The sequence below is a fragment of the Mesoplodon mirus genome (genome assembly GCF_964341445.2).
Source record: "Mesoplodon mirus genome assembly, chromosome: 10".
Classification (NCBI taxonomy): Eukaryota; Metazoa; Chordata; class Mammalia; order Artiodactyla; family Ziphiidae; genus Mesoplodon; species Mesoplodon mirus.
The window spans coordinates 90,347,249-90,365,153 of NC_138986.1; the positions used below are offsets into that span (position 1 = coordinate 90,347,249).

General features: G+C 43.0%; 1 protein-coding gene across 5 annotated transcripts in view; it reads left to right on the forward strand.

The window, feature by feature from the left end:
* KCNQ5 (potassium voltage-gated channel subfamily Q member 5) overlaps window positions 1-17,905 on the forward strand; it is a gene marked incomplete at its 5' end in the record, with an annotated part of 580,126 nt that overhangs the window by 455,324 nt on the left and 106,897 nt on the right. For all 5 annotated transcript variants that reach the window (XM_082633969.1, XM_082633971.1, XM_082633973.1 and 2 more), the window contains 2 exons: window positions 15,987-16,162; window positions 16,427-16,552. In XM_082633969.1, coding sequence (XP_082490095.1) covers window positions 15,987-16,162; window positions 16,427-16,552 — 302 coding nt within the window. The remainder of the gene's footprint in view (window positions 1-15,986; window positions 16,163-16,426; window positions 16,553-17,905) is intronic.

Genomic DNA, 17,905 nt, shown 5'->3' on the forward strand with positions numbered 1-17,905 from the left:
TTTCCTCTTTGATTATTTCAGTGATCTCTTGGTTATTTAGTAGTGTACTGTTTAACCTTCATGTGCTTGTATTTTTTACAGATTTTTTTCCTGTAATTGATATCTAGTCTCATAGCATTTTGGTCGGAAAAGATACTCGATACGATTTCAGTTTTCTTAACTTTACTTGATTTGTGACCCAAGATATGATCTATCCTGGAGAATGTTCCATGAGCACTTGAGAAGAAAGTGTATTCTGCTGTTTTTGGATGGGATGTCCTATAAATAACAATTAAGTCCATCTTGTTTAACGTATCATTTAAAGGTTGTGTTTTCTTATTTATTTTCATTTTGGATGATCTGTCCATTGGTGAAAGTGAGGTGTTAAAGTTCCCTGCTATGACTGTGTTACTGTCGATTTCCCCTTTTATGGCTATTAGCATTTGTCTTATGTATTGAGGCACTCCTGTGTTGGGTGCATAAATATTTACAATTGTTTACAATTGTTATATCTTCTTCTTGGATTGATCCCTTGATCATTATGTAGTGTCCTTCTTTGTCTCTTGTAATAGTCTTTATTTTAAAGTCTATTTTGTCTGATATGAGAATTGCTACTCAAGCTTTCTTTTGATTTCCATTTGCATGGAATATCTGTTTCCATCCTCTCACTTTCTGTCTGTATATGTCCCTAGGTCTGAAGTGTGTCTCTTGTATACAGCATATATATGGGTCTTGTTTTTGTATCCATTCAGCCAGTCTATGTCTTTTGGTGGGAGCATCTAATCCATTTACATTTAAGGTAGTTATTGATATGTATGTTCCTGTTACCATTTTCTTAATTGTTTTGGGTTTGTTATTGTAGGTCTTTTCCTTCTCTTGTGTTTCCTGCCTAGAGAAATTCCTTTAGCATTTGTTGTTAAGCTAGTTTGGTGGTGCTGAATTTTCTTAGCTTTTGCTTGTCTGTAAAGGTTTTAATTTCTCCACCAAATCTGAATGAGATCCTTGCTGGCTAGAGTACTCTTGGTTGTAGGTTTTTCTCTTTCATCACTTTAAATATGTCCTGCCACTCCCTTCTGGCTTGCAGAGTTTCTGCTGAAAGATCAGCTGTTAACCTTATGGAGATTCCCTTGTATGTTATTTGTTTCTTTTCCCTTGTTGCTTTTAATATTTTTTCTTTGTATTTAATTTTTGATAGTTTGATTAATGTGTCTCGGCATGTTTCTCCTTGGATTTATCCTGTATGGGACTTTCTGCACTTCCTGGACTTGATTAATTCCTTTCCCATATTAGGGAAGTTTTCAACTGTAATCTCTTTAGATGTTTTCTCAGTCCCTTTCTTTTTCTCCTCTGCTTCTGGGACCCCTATAGTTGGAATATTGGTGCATTTAATGTTGTCCTAGATGTCTCTGAGAGTATCCTCAATTCTTTTCATTCTTTTTTCTTTATTCTGCTCTGTGGCAGTTATTTCCACTCTTTTATCTTCCAGGTCACTTATCTGTTCTTCTGCCTCAGTTATTCTGCTATTGATTCCTACTAGAGAATTTTTAATTTCATTTATTGTGTTGTTCATCATTGTTTGTTTGCTCTTTAGTTCTTCTAGGTCCTTGTTAAATGTTTATTTTCTCCATTCTATTTCCAAGATTTTGGTTCACCTTTACTATCATTACTCTGAATTCTTTTTCAGGTAGACTGCCTATTTCCTCTTCATTTGTTAGGTCTGGTGGGTTTTTATCTTGCTCCTTCACCTGCTGTGTTTTTTTCTGTCTTCTCATTTTGCTTATCTTACTGTGTTTGGGGTCTCCTTTTCGTAGGCTACAGGTTCGTAGTTCCCATTGTTTTTGGTGTCTGCCCCCAGTGGCTAAGGTTGGTTCAGTGGGTTGTGTAGGCTTCCTGGTGGAGGGGACTAGTGCCTGCTTTCTGGTGGATGAGGTTGGATCTTGTCTTTCTGGTGGGCAGGGCCGCATCCAGTGGTGTGTTTTGGGGTGTCTGTGACCTTATTATGATTTTAGGCAGCCTCTGTGCTAATGGGAGCGGTTGTGTTTCTGTCTTGCTAGTTGTTTGGCATAGGGTGTTCAACACTAGAGTTTGCTGATCATTGAGTGGAGCTGTGTCTTAGCGTTGAGATGGAGATCTCTGGGAGAGCTTTTGCCATTTGCTATTATGTGGAGCTGGGAGGTCTCTGGTGAACCAATGTCCTGAACTCGGCTCTCCCACCTCAGAGGCTCAGGCCTGACATCTGGCCAGAGCACCAAGACCCTGTCGGCCACATGGCTCAGAAGAAAAGGGAGAAAAAATGAAATAAAGGAAGAAATAAGGGAGGGAGGGAGGAAAGAAGGAAGGGAGGGAGGGAAATAAAGTTATTAAAATAAAAAAATTATTAAAAATTTAAAAGTTAAAAAGTAATAAAAAGAAAAAAAAAGGGACAGACAGAACTCTGGGACAAATAGTAAAAGCAAAGCTAAACAGGCAAAATCATACAAAGAAGGATACACATATACCCTGACCGAGAGAAAAAGGAAAAAAATATATATATATATAAATTTTAAAAAAGGAAGAGAGCAACCAAATCAGTAAACAAATCTACCAATGATAATAAACTCTAGATACTAAACTAAGATAAACATAAAACCAGAAACAAATTATATGCAGAAAGCAAACCCCAAGTCTACAGTTACTCCCAAAGTCCACCTCCTCCATTTGGGATGATTCGTTGTCTATTCAGGTAGTCCACAGATGCAGGTACATCAAGTTGATTGTGGAGCTTTAATCCACTGCTCCTGAGGCAGCTTGGAGAGATTTCTCTGTTTCTTCTTTGTTCTCACAGCTCCCGGGTCTCAGCCTTGGACCTGGCACCACCTCTGCGTGTAGGTCGCCGGAGGGCGTCTGTTCTTCGCTCAGACAGGATGGGGTTAAAGGAGCAGCTGCTTCGGGGACTCTGGCTCACTCAGGCCGGGCGGGAGGGAGGGGCACGGAGGCGGGGCGAGCCTGCGGCGGCAGAGGCCGGCGTGATGTTGCACCAGCCCAAGGCGCACCGTGCGCTCTCCCAGGGAAGCCGTCCCTAGATCCCGGGACCCCGGCAGTGGCGGGCTGCACAGTGTCCCCGGAAAGGGGGCGTGGACAGTGACCTGTGCTCGCACACAGGCCTTTTGGCGGCAGCAGCAGCAGCCCCAGCGTCCCACGCCCGTCTCTGGGGTCCGCGCTTTCAGCCGCGGCTCGCGCCCGTCTCTGGATCTCCTTTAAGCAGCGCTCTCAATCCCCTCTCCTCGCGCACCAGGAAACAAAGAGGGAAGGAAAAGTCTCTTGCCTCTTCAGGTGCTCCAGACTTTTCCCAGACTCCCTCCCGGCCAGCCGTGGCGCACTAGCCCCTTCAGGCTGTGTTCACGCCGCCAACCCCAGTCCTCTCCCTGCACTCCGACCGAAGCCCGAGCTTCAGCTCCCAGCCCCTCCCGCCCCAGCAGGTGAGCAGAGAAGCCTCTCGGGCTGGTGAGTGCCGGTCGGCATCAATCCTCTGTGCGGGAATCTCTCCGCTTTGCCCTCCGCACCCCTGTGGCCGTGCTCTCCTCCGTGGCTTCGAAGCTCCCCCCCTCCACCACCCGCAGTCTCCGCCCACGAAGGGGCTCCTAGTGTGTGGAAACCTTTCCTCCTTCACGGCTCCTTCCCACTGGTGCAGGTCCCGTCCCTTTCCTTTTGTCTCTGTTTTTTCTTTTTTCTCTTGCCCTACCCAGGTACGTGGGGAGTTTCTTGCCTTTTGGGAAGTCTGAGGTCTTTTACCAGCGTTCAGTAGGTGTTCTGTAGGAGTTGTTCCACGTGTAGATGTATTTCTGATGTATCTGTGGGGAGGAAGGTGATCTCCACGTTTTACCCCTCCGCCATCTTGAAGGTCTTTTTAAACATATTTTTAACTTGTATATATTTTGTATATTCGTGCTTCTCAACTGAAAAATGATGGCTCTTTAACTGTATTGTTTCTAAGACCCTTGAGATTATAAAATGTTATCCTGTTTCTGTGCTCACTATAAGCAAATAACCCATCAGATCAGCATTGAACATCTTACTATGACAGGTACTGAGCAGGCACTGAGGTTACAAGGAAAAATAAGTGCTTTGCCTGCCTTCAGTGTCTTACAGTTCCTGGGAGAGACCGGCAGGCAAGCAGATGGTACTCACAGTCGTAAGAGTGACAGGAGTGCACCCAGAGCCCCGGGCACCAGTGCGTGAAGGCAGCCTCCTTGACAAGTTGGCACCTGGGCTGAGCCCTAGCAGCAACTGAGAGGTGGCCACACGGGGAAAGGGAGCGGCTTTCCAGACAGAGCAGCATTCTGTACAGCACTTTGAAGCTGGGAAGCAGAATTTGATCTTTGTTCTCAGTAGTGGGAAAAAAAAGAAAAAAAACTTTTTTTGATCAGAGAAGTAATGTCATCACTTTAACATTTTAATCTGGCAAAAAAAATACACAAGAGTTTAGAGAAAGCAAAGACAGGAGTGAGAAGAGCTGTTCGGAGTCTGTGGCGTGGCCGGGAGAAAGGGAGCCTCGCCCTGAGCTAGGGGACACGGGACCAGTGGGAGGAGGGAGAGAGGGGAGATACTTGGAGCAGAAGCAGCAGAAGTACACAGCTCGCTGGATGTGAGATGAGGGAAGCAGTAGAGAAGGTACTTACCTAAAATCGAACGTGCAGTCTGTATCAGGATGCTGGGGTTTTAACTGGTACATTTATTCTGAAATTTACATGGAGAAATAAATAGGTTTAGAATAATTCATAATTTTTTTTTACAAAGGAGTAACATTGAAGGGATATTACCCTATCTAATATCTAGTGTCATACTGATGAGGCATAGGCAATAGAACAGAAAGAATCTAGAAACAGACCTCTCCATGAGTACATGGAAACATTTGGAAAAGAATAGGCTTTTGGGTTTCCCTGGTGGCGCAGTGGTTGAGAATCCGCCTGCCGATGCAGGGGACACGGGTTCGTGCCCCTTTTGGGAAGATCCCACATGCCGCGGAGTGGCTGGGCCCAGAGCCATGGCCGCTGAGCCTGCGTGTCCAGAGCCTGTGCTCCGCAATGGGAGAGGCCACAGTACTGAGAGGCCCGCATACCGCAAAAAAAAAAAAAAAAAAAAAAAGAATAGGCTTTTTATTTAAGTGGTATTGGAAAAACTGGCCATCACATAGGATAAAAAGTAAAATTAGTTCTCTACTTCACCAGAGAGATAAACATAAACTTCATAAAAGTTAAAGATGTCTCAGTTAGAGTAATGTTAATTGTTATAACATACAAATCCTCAAATTCCAGTAACTTCTCAAAATAGAAGTTCATTTCTTCCTTGTGTGATAGTCCAATGAAGGTGCTTCTCGCTGGGGCTGGGGTGTGTGGTGGAAGCCCTGCTGCATGCAGTCACTCGGGACCCAGCTGACAAGGCCCTGCCATCTTCAGCATCTGGCCCCTAAGGACATCCTGAAGGCCCACGTGGCAGACGAGAAAAGACAGCCCCTAAGGCCATCTGCTTCCCCTCAGCCTGGAAGAGGCACACACCATCTCCACTCACCTTCCATCAGCTAGGACGGGTCACATCCCCCCACCCAGAGGCAAGCAGACCTGGGAAATGATGTCCCTGGTAGGCAGCCCCTTCCCAGGGCTAGTTCTGCGCCTCAGAAGAGAAGCATGCATCTGTGGAGGACAGCTAGCTACCGTTGCCACAAAGAACATGCCAAACAGAGTACATATGTTAACTAAATGAGCAGCTAAATACACCAGACAGAATCTAGGAAGTAGTTTTATAATCTTGGGCAAAGGCCTTCTTGATGACTTGCCTTCTATGACTTCTTCATGACATGAATCTGTAAAAAAAAAAAAGGTGATGTTTTGTCTATCATATTGGCAAAGATTACAAATTTATAATATTCCACGTAATACTTGAAAATGCTTAGAACAGTATTACACAGTAAATAGTAAATTTTAGCTATTATTATTACTATCGTTATTAGCATTGCTTTTTATTAGCAAAGAGAGAGAAGTACTTTCATACATTGTTAGTGGTCATTGGTACTATCATTTGGAGGGCACTTTGATATCAAAACTCAAAACGTGCCAGCCTTCAACCCAGCAATGCAATCTCCAGGGGTGTATCCTTAAAGAGAATACCTACAAAAATTTGTGTAGGGCTTCCTTGGTGGCGCAGTGGTTGAGAGTCCGCCTGCCGATGCAGGGGACGCGGGTTCGTGCCCCGGTCCGGGAAGATCCCACATGCTGTGGAGCGGCTGGGCCCGTGAGCCATGGCCGCTGAGCCTGCGCGTCCGGAGCCTGTGCTCCGCAACGGGAGAGGCCACAACAGTGAGAGGCCCGTGTACAAAAAAAAAAAAAAAGGTTGTGTACAAGGCTATTCATTTCAGCATCATTTTAATAGCAAAAATTAAAGAACTTACAGCTCCTTAGTAAAGGATTAGCTAATTAAATTTACTTCTTATACATATGTCTAAGGTTTTGATATTTTATAGCAGCTATTACTTTTATAATTTTAAAACAGATATTTCATTAAAATTATCCAAATTTTAACTTCTAGTGAAGTCACTGAAAAGAGCTCAAGGAATTAGAACAAAAATGGTGGTGGGAGAAGGGTAGAATCACCAGGAATGTAGTAATTGTTGCATTTCTGTTTTGCCCAGAGGCAACGAGATGAAACGACCTTAAAGTGCAAGAGGGAAATTTATGTTAGCTATTAGGGCAATCTTTCTGAGACTCTAACATAATTCACAAAAATGCTTAAAACCTTAAAGTGCAAGAGGGAAATTTATGTTAGCTATTAGGGCAATCTTTCTGAGACTCTAACATAATTTACAAAAATGCTTAAAACCTTAAAGTGCAAGAGGGAAATTTATGTTAGCTATTAGGGGAATCTTTCTGAGACTCTAACAAACATAATTCACAAAAATTCTGAAAACCTAAAGTCTCCAGACAGTTTCTAGATGTCAAGATGTACCCCCTTTGTGGTTCACCTCTAGAAAACTTATCTCTCCTAACAATTACTAGTATAAAGGTGTTCAGGGCTTCCCTGGAGGCGCAGTGGTTAGGAGTCCGCCTGCCGATGCAGTGGACGTGGGTTCGTGACCCGGTCCGGGAGGATCCCACATGCTGCGGAACGGCTGGGCCCGTGAGCCATGGCCGCTGGGCCTGCGCGTCCGGAGCCTGTGCTCCGCAACGGGAGAGGCCACAGCAGTGGGAGGCCCGTGTACTGCAAAAAAAAAAAAAAAAAAAAAGGTGTTCAACTATGCTTTGTTTAATCCATGTGATTTAGTTCTTCCCTTTATGGTTTTAAATTAGGCCAAGCATACTAAAATATACTTTCTGATAGATGCATTGTGTCACGTAATTGTAGCAACAAAACACAGCCCGCCAAGTTCAGATGTACAATTGACCCTGCTTTAACCCAATCTTAGGTCCGTGATGGGGTAACCTTGGATATGAATCCACCTTATAATGAGGGCTTTTCAGTATTTCAGTGACTGATCCCTTTTACTCAGCATCCGGGGTGATCAATTTGTATTGATTTTGCTGACTAATCCTGGAGCCAAGTTCCAGAGGGGTCTAATAATAACCTCATACACGCCCTACGTGTCTTAAATATCTCTACAGTATTTACTTCATTCAAATCTTTGCAGTCTCCTCAAGTCTCAAGAATTCATCCATAAGTCATTCTAAGTGACTCAGTGGATATGTGAGCCTACTTCCTAATCCCTTATAAGCCTATATTCCACGTCTCTAATGGGCTGCCTGTAACCAGTAACTATTTCTTCATTGCTTCCTGACTTGTTCCCCCACTGTTTCCATTGGGAGGGGCATTTAAGAGCTCCAGATTACACCTTTTTTTTCTTCATGCAGCTTGGAGCTCGTCCTTGTTTGTTAGCAGTTCTGTTTCTTTCTCTCGCCCCACTGTGTCTGGATGTATCCATAAAGCTACCATCTGTTTTGGTGCCATTTTATTTCTGCTTTATTCTCCCTGCACTTCTTTCTTTTGTGAATGCTTTATCCTAACAATTTATTCTTGCTTTAGTTTCCACCTGCTTTTGCAGCCTACCCCTTTCACCCTCCCCGCCACCCCTACCCCCCAACCCATGTCACTCTAGATTTTCTTTATCCAAGGAATGGGGCACCATGACTCTTAAGGGCACAGCTTTGGAGTCAGGTAAGGGCCAGCTCAGCCGCTTGTAGGTGTTGTGCTTGGCTAGTTGACCCCCGCAAGCCTCAGTTCTTCCTTTGTAAGGAGGAGATAGGAGTGATACTGTCTCCCTCATAGGGCTGTTGGGGGGACTAAATGAAATGATGGACCTCAGGGTTTCCCAGTCTTGGCACTGCTAACACTGGGGACTGGTACTTCTTTGTTCAGAGGGCTGTTCCCGGCATTGTAGGATGTTTTGAAGCAACCCTGGCCTCCACCACTAGATGCCAGCAGCAACCCCCTTCCCAGTTATGACAACCAAACATGTCTCCAGACATTGCCAAATGCCCCTGGGAGGCAAAATTGTCCCCACTGACAACCACTGGTGCACGTAAAGCATTTGGCACAGTGCCTGGTACACAGTAGGGAGTTGATAAACATTTGCAATAGATTGATGATCAGATGGATGAATGAATATTCATTTCTAATGCAAGTGTCTAATACAGTGCTTGACCCTCAATTAACTTCTTCATACACGAACAGATGAACAAATGAATCTGAAGCCAATGAGCCTTGAGGGCTACCTGTAATTCCTACATTGTACTAAAAGGTGCTGTCTTCACTTAAAACAAATGCTCCTATGTTGCAAAAAACATTTTGGACAAATAACTAATTGTTATTAGTTAAATTGTTACTAGAGCAGCTTAAGCTGTTCTACCCAGTTTTTCCCCAACTTTATTGAAATGTACTTGACAAAAACGTGATGTAAGTTTGTGTACAGTCTATCGATTTGATACACTTACATATAGCAAAATGATTGTGAGATAACTCCATCACGTTGCGTAATTACCATTTCTTTTTTGTGGTGAAAATATTTAAGATTCACTCTCTTAGCAACTTTCAAATATATAATACAGTATTATTAACTATAATCACCATGCTGTACATTAGGTTCCCCAGAACTTATTCGTCTTATAACTGGAAGTTTACAATCTTTCACCAGCATCTCCCCATTTCTCCCCACCCCCTACACCCTGGTAAACATGATTCTAGTCTCTGTTTCTATGAGTTTTACTTTTTTAGATTCCACATATGAGTGATATACAGTATCTGTCTTTCTCTATCTGGCTTATTTCACTTAGCTTAATGCCCTCGAGGTCCATCCATGTTTTTGTAGACATTAGGATTTCCTTCTTTCTCATGGATGTACAATATTTCGACAGATAGATAGGTAGGTAGATAGATAGATAGCTCTTCTTTACCCATTCATCCATTCATTGATGGACATTTAGGTTGTTTCCATATCTTGGCGATTGAGAATAATGCTGCAGTGAACACGCGGATGTGCAGACATCTTTCAAGATCCTGTTTTAATTATCTTTGGATATACACCCAGAAATAGGATTGCTGGGTCCTGTGATAGTTCTATTTTTAATTTTTTGAGGAACCTCCATACTGATTTCCAAAGTGGCTGCACCAATTTACATTCCCACCAACAGTGCAAGAGGGTTCCCATTTCTCCACATCCTCACCAACATTTATCTCCTGCCTTTCTGATATAGCATTTTAACAGGTATGAGGTTTTGATTTGCATTCCCTAATGATTAGTGATATTGAGCACCTTTTCAATACACGTTGGCCATTTGTATGTCATCTTTGGGAGGATGTCTATGCAGATCCACTGCCTGATTTTTAATTTGATTGTTTGGGGTTTTGGGTTTGCTTTTCTTTTTTACTATTGAATTGTATTAGTTATTTGTATATTTTGGATATTAACTCCTTCTCAGCTGTGTGATTTGAAAATATTTTTCTCTCTTTCATTGCTTTTTCATTTTGTTGATGGTTTCCTTTGCTGTACAGAAGATTTTCAGTTTGCTATAGTTTCACTTGTTAATTTTTGCTTTTCTTGCCTTTGCTTTTGGTGTCAAATCCAAAAAATCATTGCCAAGGCAAATGTCAAGAAGCTTACCCCCATGTTCTTCTAGGAGTTTTATAGTTTCAGGTGTTACATTTGTCTTTAATCCATTTTGAGTTAATTATCGTGAGTGGTGTAAGATAGTGGTCCAGTTTCATTCTTTTGCATGTGACTGTCCAGTTTTCCCAACACCGTTTATTGAAGAGACTGTCCTTTCCCCATTGTATATTCTTGGCTCCTTTCTCATTAAGTAATTCACCATATATGTGTGGGTTTATTTCTGGGCTCTCTATTCTGTTCCATTGACCTGTGTGTCTGTTTTTATGCCAATATCATACTGTTTTGATTAGTATAACTTTGTAATATAATTTGAAATAAGAATGTGTGCTGTTTCTAGTTTTGTTCTTCCTTCTCAAGATTGTTTTGGCTATTCAGGGTCTTTGTGATTCCATACGAGTTTGGGACTATTTGTTCTATTTCTGTGAAAAACAGCACTGGAATTTGATAGAGATTGCACTGAATCTGTATATTGCTTTGGGTAGTATGGACATTTTAACAATATTTAACAAAATTCTTCCAATCCATCAGCATAGAATACCTTTCCATTTATTAGTGTCTTCTTCACTTTCTTTCATCAATGTTTTATAGTTTTCACCAAACAGATCTTTCACCTCCTTGATCAAACTCCTTCCTAAATATTTTATTCTTTTTGATGCTACTGTAAATGGTATTTTTTCCTTAATATCTCTTTCTGATAGATTGTTGTTAGTATATAGAAACACAATTGATTTTTGAATATTTATTTTGTGTCCTGCAACTTTGCTTAATTCATTTATTATTTCCAGCAGTTTTTTGGTGGAGTCTTTAGGGTATTCTATATATAATATGTCATCTGCAAATAGTGACAGTTTTACTTCTTCCTTTCTGATTTGTATGACTTTTATTTCTCCTTCTTGCCTAATTGCTCTGGCTAGGACTTCCAATACTAAGGTGAATAAAACTGGCAAGAGTGGGCATCTTTAATTTGTTCCTGATCCTAAAGGGAAAGTTTTCAGTTTTTTACCACTGAGTATGATGTTACCTATGGGCTTGTTTTGTGGCCTTTATTACGTTGAGGTGCATTCCCTCTATATCCACTTTGTTGAGAGTTGTTATCATGAAAGTGTGTGTAGTTTGTCAAGTGCTTTTTCTACATCTATTGAGATGATCGTATAATTTTTATCCTTCCTTTTGTTAATGTGGTGTATCACATTGATTGATTTGCAGATGTTGAACCATCCTTGCGTCCCTGGAATAAATCCTACTTGATCATGGTGAATGATCCTTTTAATGTACTGTTGAATTCAGTTTGCTAGGACTTCATTAAGGACTTTTACATCTACATTCATCAGGCATATGTACTTTAATTTTCTTGCGGTGTCCTTATCTGGTTTTGATGTCAGGGTAATGCTGACCTCATAAAATGAGTTTGGAAGTGTTTCCTCCTCTTCTGTTCTTTTTATGGAAGAGTTTGAGAAGGATTGGTACTTATTCTTTAAATGTTGGTATAATTCACCAGTGAAGCCTTCTGGTCCTGGACTTTTTTGTTTGTTAGGAGGTTTTTGATTACTGATTCTATCTCTTTATTAGTAACTGGTCTGTTCAGCTTTTCTATTTCTTCCTGATTTAGCCTGGTAGGTTGTATGTTTCTAGTAATTTAACTATTTCTTCTAGGTTTTCTGTTTCATTAAGATCTGTTTCTGGTAGTTTATCTTGTTCTTTTGTTTGGAACATATTATTTTGTTTCTTCATTTTCCTTGACTCTTTGTGTGGGTTTCTGTGTGTTAGATAAACAGCCACCTACCCCAGTCTTGACAGACTGATCTTGTGTAGGAGATGAACATCATCAGTCAGCCTAACCTTGGCTTCTCATTGTCTCTAAAACCTATGTGATTGTCTAATCACTTTCCCTGTTTTTTTTTTTCTTTTTGCGGTATGCGGGCCTCTCACTGTTGTGGCCTCTCCCGTTGCGGAGCACAGGCTCCGGATGCGCAGGCCCAGCGGCCATGGCTCACGGGCCCAGCCGCTCCGCGGCATATGGGATCCTCCCAGACCGGGGCATGAACCCGTATCCCCTGCATCGGCAGGCGGACTCTCAACCACTGCGCCACCAGGGAGGCCCCACTTTCCCTGTTTTTAGTGGCTCCCAGTGGTTGAATATGTGCCCAGACTGATCAGTGTCCCAGGGGGAGGGTCACAGTCAGCTCCTAGATACAGGCCAGTTGGAAGCTGGACCCTGGGAGCAGTGGGGAAAGTGTGTCATTAGGCCCCATCCAAGGAGAAACTGGGAGGTGGGCATTTCACCTGTCCCCTCTGTACTGGGCCCAGTTATACAGCCATGGAGTAGGGGAGGGGGCTATGGGGTCTGGAACCCATTATGAACTTCTTTCTTTGCTACAGGCCTATGGGATTCCTGAATGAAAGCCCCACTGGCTGTCAGAGCCAGGTGATTCAGGGGTTCTTCTATCAAGCAGCAGCCTCAAAAGCTGGGGCACCAGATGTGTATAAAAGCTTCCTGAGGGAGATACTGGCAAACTGGAGCAGACCAGAGGGAGAGGCCAGGGGAGGCGTACACCGGCTTCTGTGGTCTCAGGAGAGAACTGCAGTCACTCCCTAGTTGGATGCTAAAAGTTAGAGGCCTGACTGGAAGGTGGCAGCTTTTAAAGTACGCAAATAGAACCCTTTCAGGAAAGGTTGGGGAGACAGGCATTTCTGCCTGGACACGGGCAGTGGGTGAGCGGAGGCCCAGTGCTCACGCCTGCTAATACCTGCTTCTGTGTTTGCTGTAGTATGTGGGGCTCACGGATGCAAGCCCCACAGCTTTCAGAGCTAGGTGTTTGGGGGGGCCATCCCTCTGGTGGGAGTCTTAAAAATTGGGGCGCTAAAAATGGGGTTCAGACCCTTAGCCTCACAGGGAAAAGCTGGGAGTTGGAGGTCCCTGCTGTGTGCTAGGAGTGGGGTTTATGGCGAGTATGTCTCAGCCTCTCCTGCTGTTTTGATGTGAGCATTTTCTCATTCTCCCAGTGCATAGGAGCCCCTTGGCTAGTTTCTGGACTTCCTGCAGAGGGAATTACTGCGTGTGTAGCTGTTCATTTGGTGTGTCTGTGGGAGGGCAGCGGTTCAGGGGTCTCCCATGATGCCATCTTTAAAGACCATGGCTGCCCACTGTCATAAAAGGTAAATCTTAGGGAGATTTGCTTTTTATATACATCAGTAGCTGACAGCTGTGAATTATTATATTGCTGTAGAATTCTGTGCTGGTTTGATTAACTTACAGGTATTTTAGATTGACGTTCCAGTTATTAAACCACTGATACGGTAAGAGAACAAAGCTCAAGCTACTTTTAAATGTTTATTAACCTAAGTTTATTCTATAAACATTTATTGAGTGCCTACCACGTTTCAGGCACTGTTCTAGATACTTCGGATACAAGTATCCAACCTTGTGGAACCTCCATTCTGCTAAGTAATGGTCTACAAAAATAATAAATACATAAATAAAAATGAAAGTCAAGAGTACTCATAACTTCTAAAATATTAACCTGGGAAATATCTAGGTGGTACTGACAGCAAAATTCCAGTGGATGACTGTAATCCAACAAGAAACATTTTTGTGGGTGCATTCATTGTGTGCCATTTGGTTGCTCACTTATGACTTCATTTCATTGAACTCTTTCTGATCTGAATTAAAATGAGCATATTAAATCTAATCTCTGGTTACCTTTACATATTTTGTGACTTAAAACCTTTAGATTATGACTCACTGTGTGCATAATTTTTGAAACTCTCTCAAACCTACAGGGTTCCTTTTACTTTTTCTAGGTCTTCTCTAATGAACTGACTTTATAGCATACTTTTTGTGCTGTAGTGTAACAGGCCTATAGCTGATTTTTTAAAACTAAGACAATATATGTGTTTTGTGTCTCGCTTTTTTCATCTGTAGAATACCTAACCAACACGGGTGTCATAAGAATTAAAATAATATAACATTTGTAAAAACCTAGAACTAAAGGAAGTGCCTGGCACAAAGTAAATTTTAAGTCTGTGCTTTCTGCACCCCTACTGGTCATTTACTTATTTCAATTTTTTCTAATATTTTAACATGGTCAATGGGGTATTGTACCTTTTTCTTTCCTTTGTACACTTGTGAGGAAGCAGGCCTACAGTGAGAAATAGAAGCAAAATGTATATCCATCAGGGCCATGTAAGGAGTGTCTCTTTGTCTGCAGACCACTTGTCTTGGAAGTATGTCCCTCCAGATGATGAAAACCAAGAGATATTTTCACATTTTTAAAGTTTTTTCCTGATTTCAAAAGACATTTTCACTGTTATAAAACTCCAACATTACCAAAATTAATAACTTAGAAAGTGCTAAGTCCCTTTATCCACATACTCACCACAACTCTCTACCCCAGAGAGAATTCATAGTAATATTCTGTGTCTGTCCTCGCATGTCTTTCCTAGGTGTATAATACATGTTGTATTAAATAAGAGTACATTGTACATACTGCTTTGCAACTGACTTCAGTCCCTTAATGCCTTTGATGTCTGTATCAGCGTATGTAGTTCCTTCTCACCTCCGACAGCTATGGAGCGAGAGAAAAGGATGCATTTGTGGCTGGCTGTGCACCCAGCCACAAGCTCCCGCAGCATGCAGATCCAACTGGAGGATTCCCTTTGGCTGACCCACGTCCTGCCAACCCCTGACCCTCTCCAGGTCCTGACCCAAAAGGGCACCAGGAGAGTGAGTCTAAGGACGCTGTCAGTACACACCAGGGGCCAGGCCTTCCTGAATGCAGGCACTACTGGGCTGGACAAAGGGTACACATTCACACAGCACGTACCCCTGAGGCTCCCAGAACCATCAGTAACTGCAAGCCCCTAAGGTGGAGCTCTTCTTTGGAGCGTGGCCACCTGGCCACGCACAGCCCGCTCTCAGCAGGAAGGACATCCTACTGAGGATGATGAGGTCACGCAAACCTACTGTAGAGTCTCCACTGGAAGCCATTCACCCCACTTCACCTCTCCCACTTCAAAGCCTCCCTCCCCTCACTCAGATATTCACCCTTGCAGCGATTAAGTCATTCATCTTTTCTGTGCTCTCCTTAGCTGCTCTTTTTAGCTGACAAAAGGGCAGATATGATTTCAGCCAGATGTCAATATGTCCCACATTAAATATCCCTTCCCATGCAGTGCGTAGTGTGTGTGATCACCTCCTCTGTTGTAACAAATGGAATGTTAATTGACTTGTGTACAGAACTTACCCAGAACTGGCTGGCGCCGTACAGAGCACGCAGAGCAGAACGCTTACCGCAGTCCGCTCACTTAGGGCCTTTGTCTGAGAGGCTGTAGAGGTGCAGACCCCACAACACAAGTGAAGTTTCTGCAGAACGGAGCTACCAGCTTCTTTGGCGAGAAAACAGGAGACATGATTATGCGAAGTAGCCCTTTCGCATCTGGACAGGCTATGTACCCTCTGTGGCATCAGCCAGCAGGCTGCGGTGCCGGGGCAGAAGCAGTGGCAGAAGCCCCTTCCTACAGGCAGGACCACCCGTGCCGCCAGGACTGCCGTGGGGACGCTGTGCCAGCCCGGAGCCCTCTGGAGCACCGGACCTTCCGAAGGCGGTGTCCAGGCCTTTGAAGGTTAAACGGCGAGCGGTCCAAACCTGCGTGGCTAAAGCAGAGAACGGCCGAGGGTCAGACCCGGGGCAGCAGGTGCAGGAGGCCACGTCCTCCGCCTTCCCCTCCTCGGCGATCACAGAGCCCGCGTGGCGCGTGCCGGCCTGGGGCTCAAGAGCCGTTTCCTGGGCCCCAAACAGGTCAAAGGGACCCTTTCTGTTTGGGGAACTAGAACCTCCTGGTCATGCTGCTCATGGCTGCTTCACCCTGTTTCTTTCAGATACCATCGTCCTCATCGCCTCCATAGCAGTAGTTTCTGCCAAAACTCAGGGTAACATCTTCGCCACGTCGGCGCTGCGCAGCCTGCGCTTCCTGCAGATCCTGCGCATGGTGCGCATGGACAGGCGCGGCGGCACCTGGAAGCTGCTGGGCTCCGTGGTCTACGCGCACAGCAAGGTGGGGGGCCCTCGCCCAGGTGCGGGCAGGGTGTTCTTAACTTCTTCCCTTGCTGCCGTGATATTTACTAAACCCATCGAAAGCAAACTTAATCTTTTCAGTAATTGGCTAAAGCAATGTGGGACACAAGGTGTAGTGGATTATGTGAAAGTCATCATAAATATCCAAGCAGTAGTCAAACACATGGAATCATGCTCATATATATTTTTTTCCTTTTTCAAAGATTTTTAACCTCTAAAAATCTCTCATTCCTTTTATATCTAGGAATTAATTACAGCTTGGTACATAGGATTTTTGGTTCTGATTTTTTCGTCTTTCCTTGTCTACCTGGTGGAAAAGGATGCCAATAAGGAATTCTCTACATACGCGGACGCACTCTGGTGGGGCACGGTGAGTATAAGGATCTGCTTTTATTTATTGGATGTTGTGAGATGTTTCCTTTGAATGTAGTGTAGGGACTCCCATGAGTGGTCTCAGTAAAACTATGAACTTCCAAAAGGGAGTTAAGTGAAAATGTACAGCACTTATAAGTATAAACTCTGAAGAGTTTCCCCGTTAAGTCCAACCAAGTTAAGTTCTCTTACAAATCATCAGTAGTATTTCTTGCATGCTAGACTGTTGCCAAAATAAAGACAAGTAATTTTTTAACCGTGATTAAAATGTTCATGGGCTTGTTCGTTTTAACTTTGTGGAGCACAGCTTTAAAGTACAAATGGTTGCATTGTTTTGCCACTCATCAAAACGTTTATCTGAGGTTTAAAACAAAAAAGGAATACTAGCTGAATGAAAGAAGGGTAAAATTATGGTACAAAAAGGGAAGAAGAGAAGAGGGGTCACCAACTCTGAGATCAGAGACTATAGACCCTGAATTTCAAAACTTTCCACTCATAAACCTCTTTTTCCTTTATATTGTTGTTAAAGGATAGTTTTCCAAACAAATAAAAGTAAAATCACGACTCTCATACAGGTAGAAAATAAACATGTCCTCAGGATTTTATGTAAACTTTTAAGTATTCAAATGAGTGTTCAAACAGAGGCACACCTGGCTTCTTCCACAGTGAAAGAGGAAAGTCAGAGGAACCCGCACCAGACAGAATGTACTTACACGTCCATAGACAAGAATTATTTTGCATTGCTGCTACAACTTCTGTGCTCCTAAAATAGCTCAAAGGCCTGAAAGGTGCAGAGTGCGCCCCATAAGAGCAGGAACTGAGAACCTGGACGAGTGTACTCTAAACAACACATAGTTTTCCATCAAAGCAAAAATTGTCTTGACAGTGTAAAGAATCTATAAAACAGTCGATGAAACGTGTACCCTATTAAGAATGTCATAGGATAAAGGAGTGCTTTATGCAATGTGTAAACTACATTTTTTAAAATTCTATTCCTTAAAACATTCCAAAAGGGTGAAAATACAAGAACAGTTATAGTTGTTTGAAGACTTTCCCTGTCTCTTTGGTCCAACAAATTTGTTCTCTTATAAATCATCGGCAGTATTTCTTGAGTGCTAGATTGTTGCCAAAATAAAAATCTGTCATCCTCTTAAACTGTGATTAAAACATTGGTAAGTTTGTTTGCTGGTTTGCTTTGTGGAGCACAGATTTAAGTTCCCAATTGTTGCATTGTTCTGCTATTTGTCAGAAGCTCATCAGTGAGAACTAGAACTCTTGTCAAGGACATGGATAACTCATCAGGGCCTGTAGTAAGCAGAACTTGGTATGTTTGTGGGTTGCATAGCAGCAA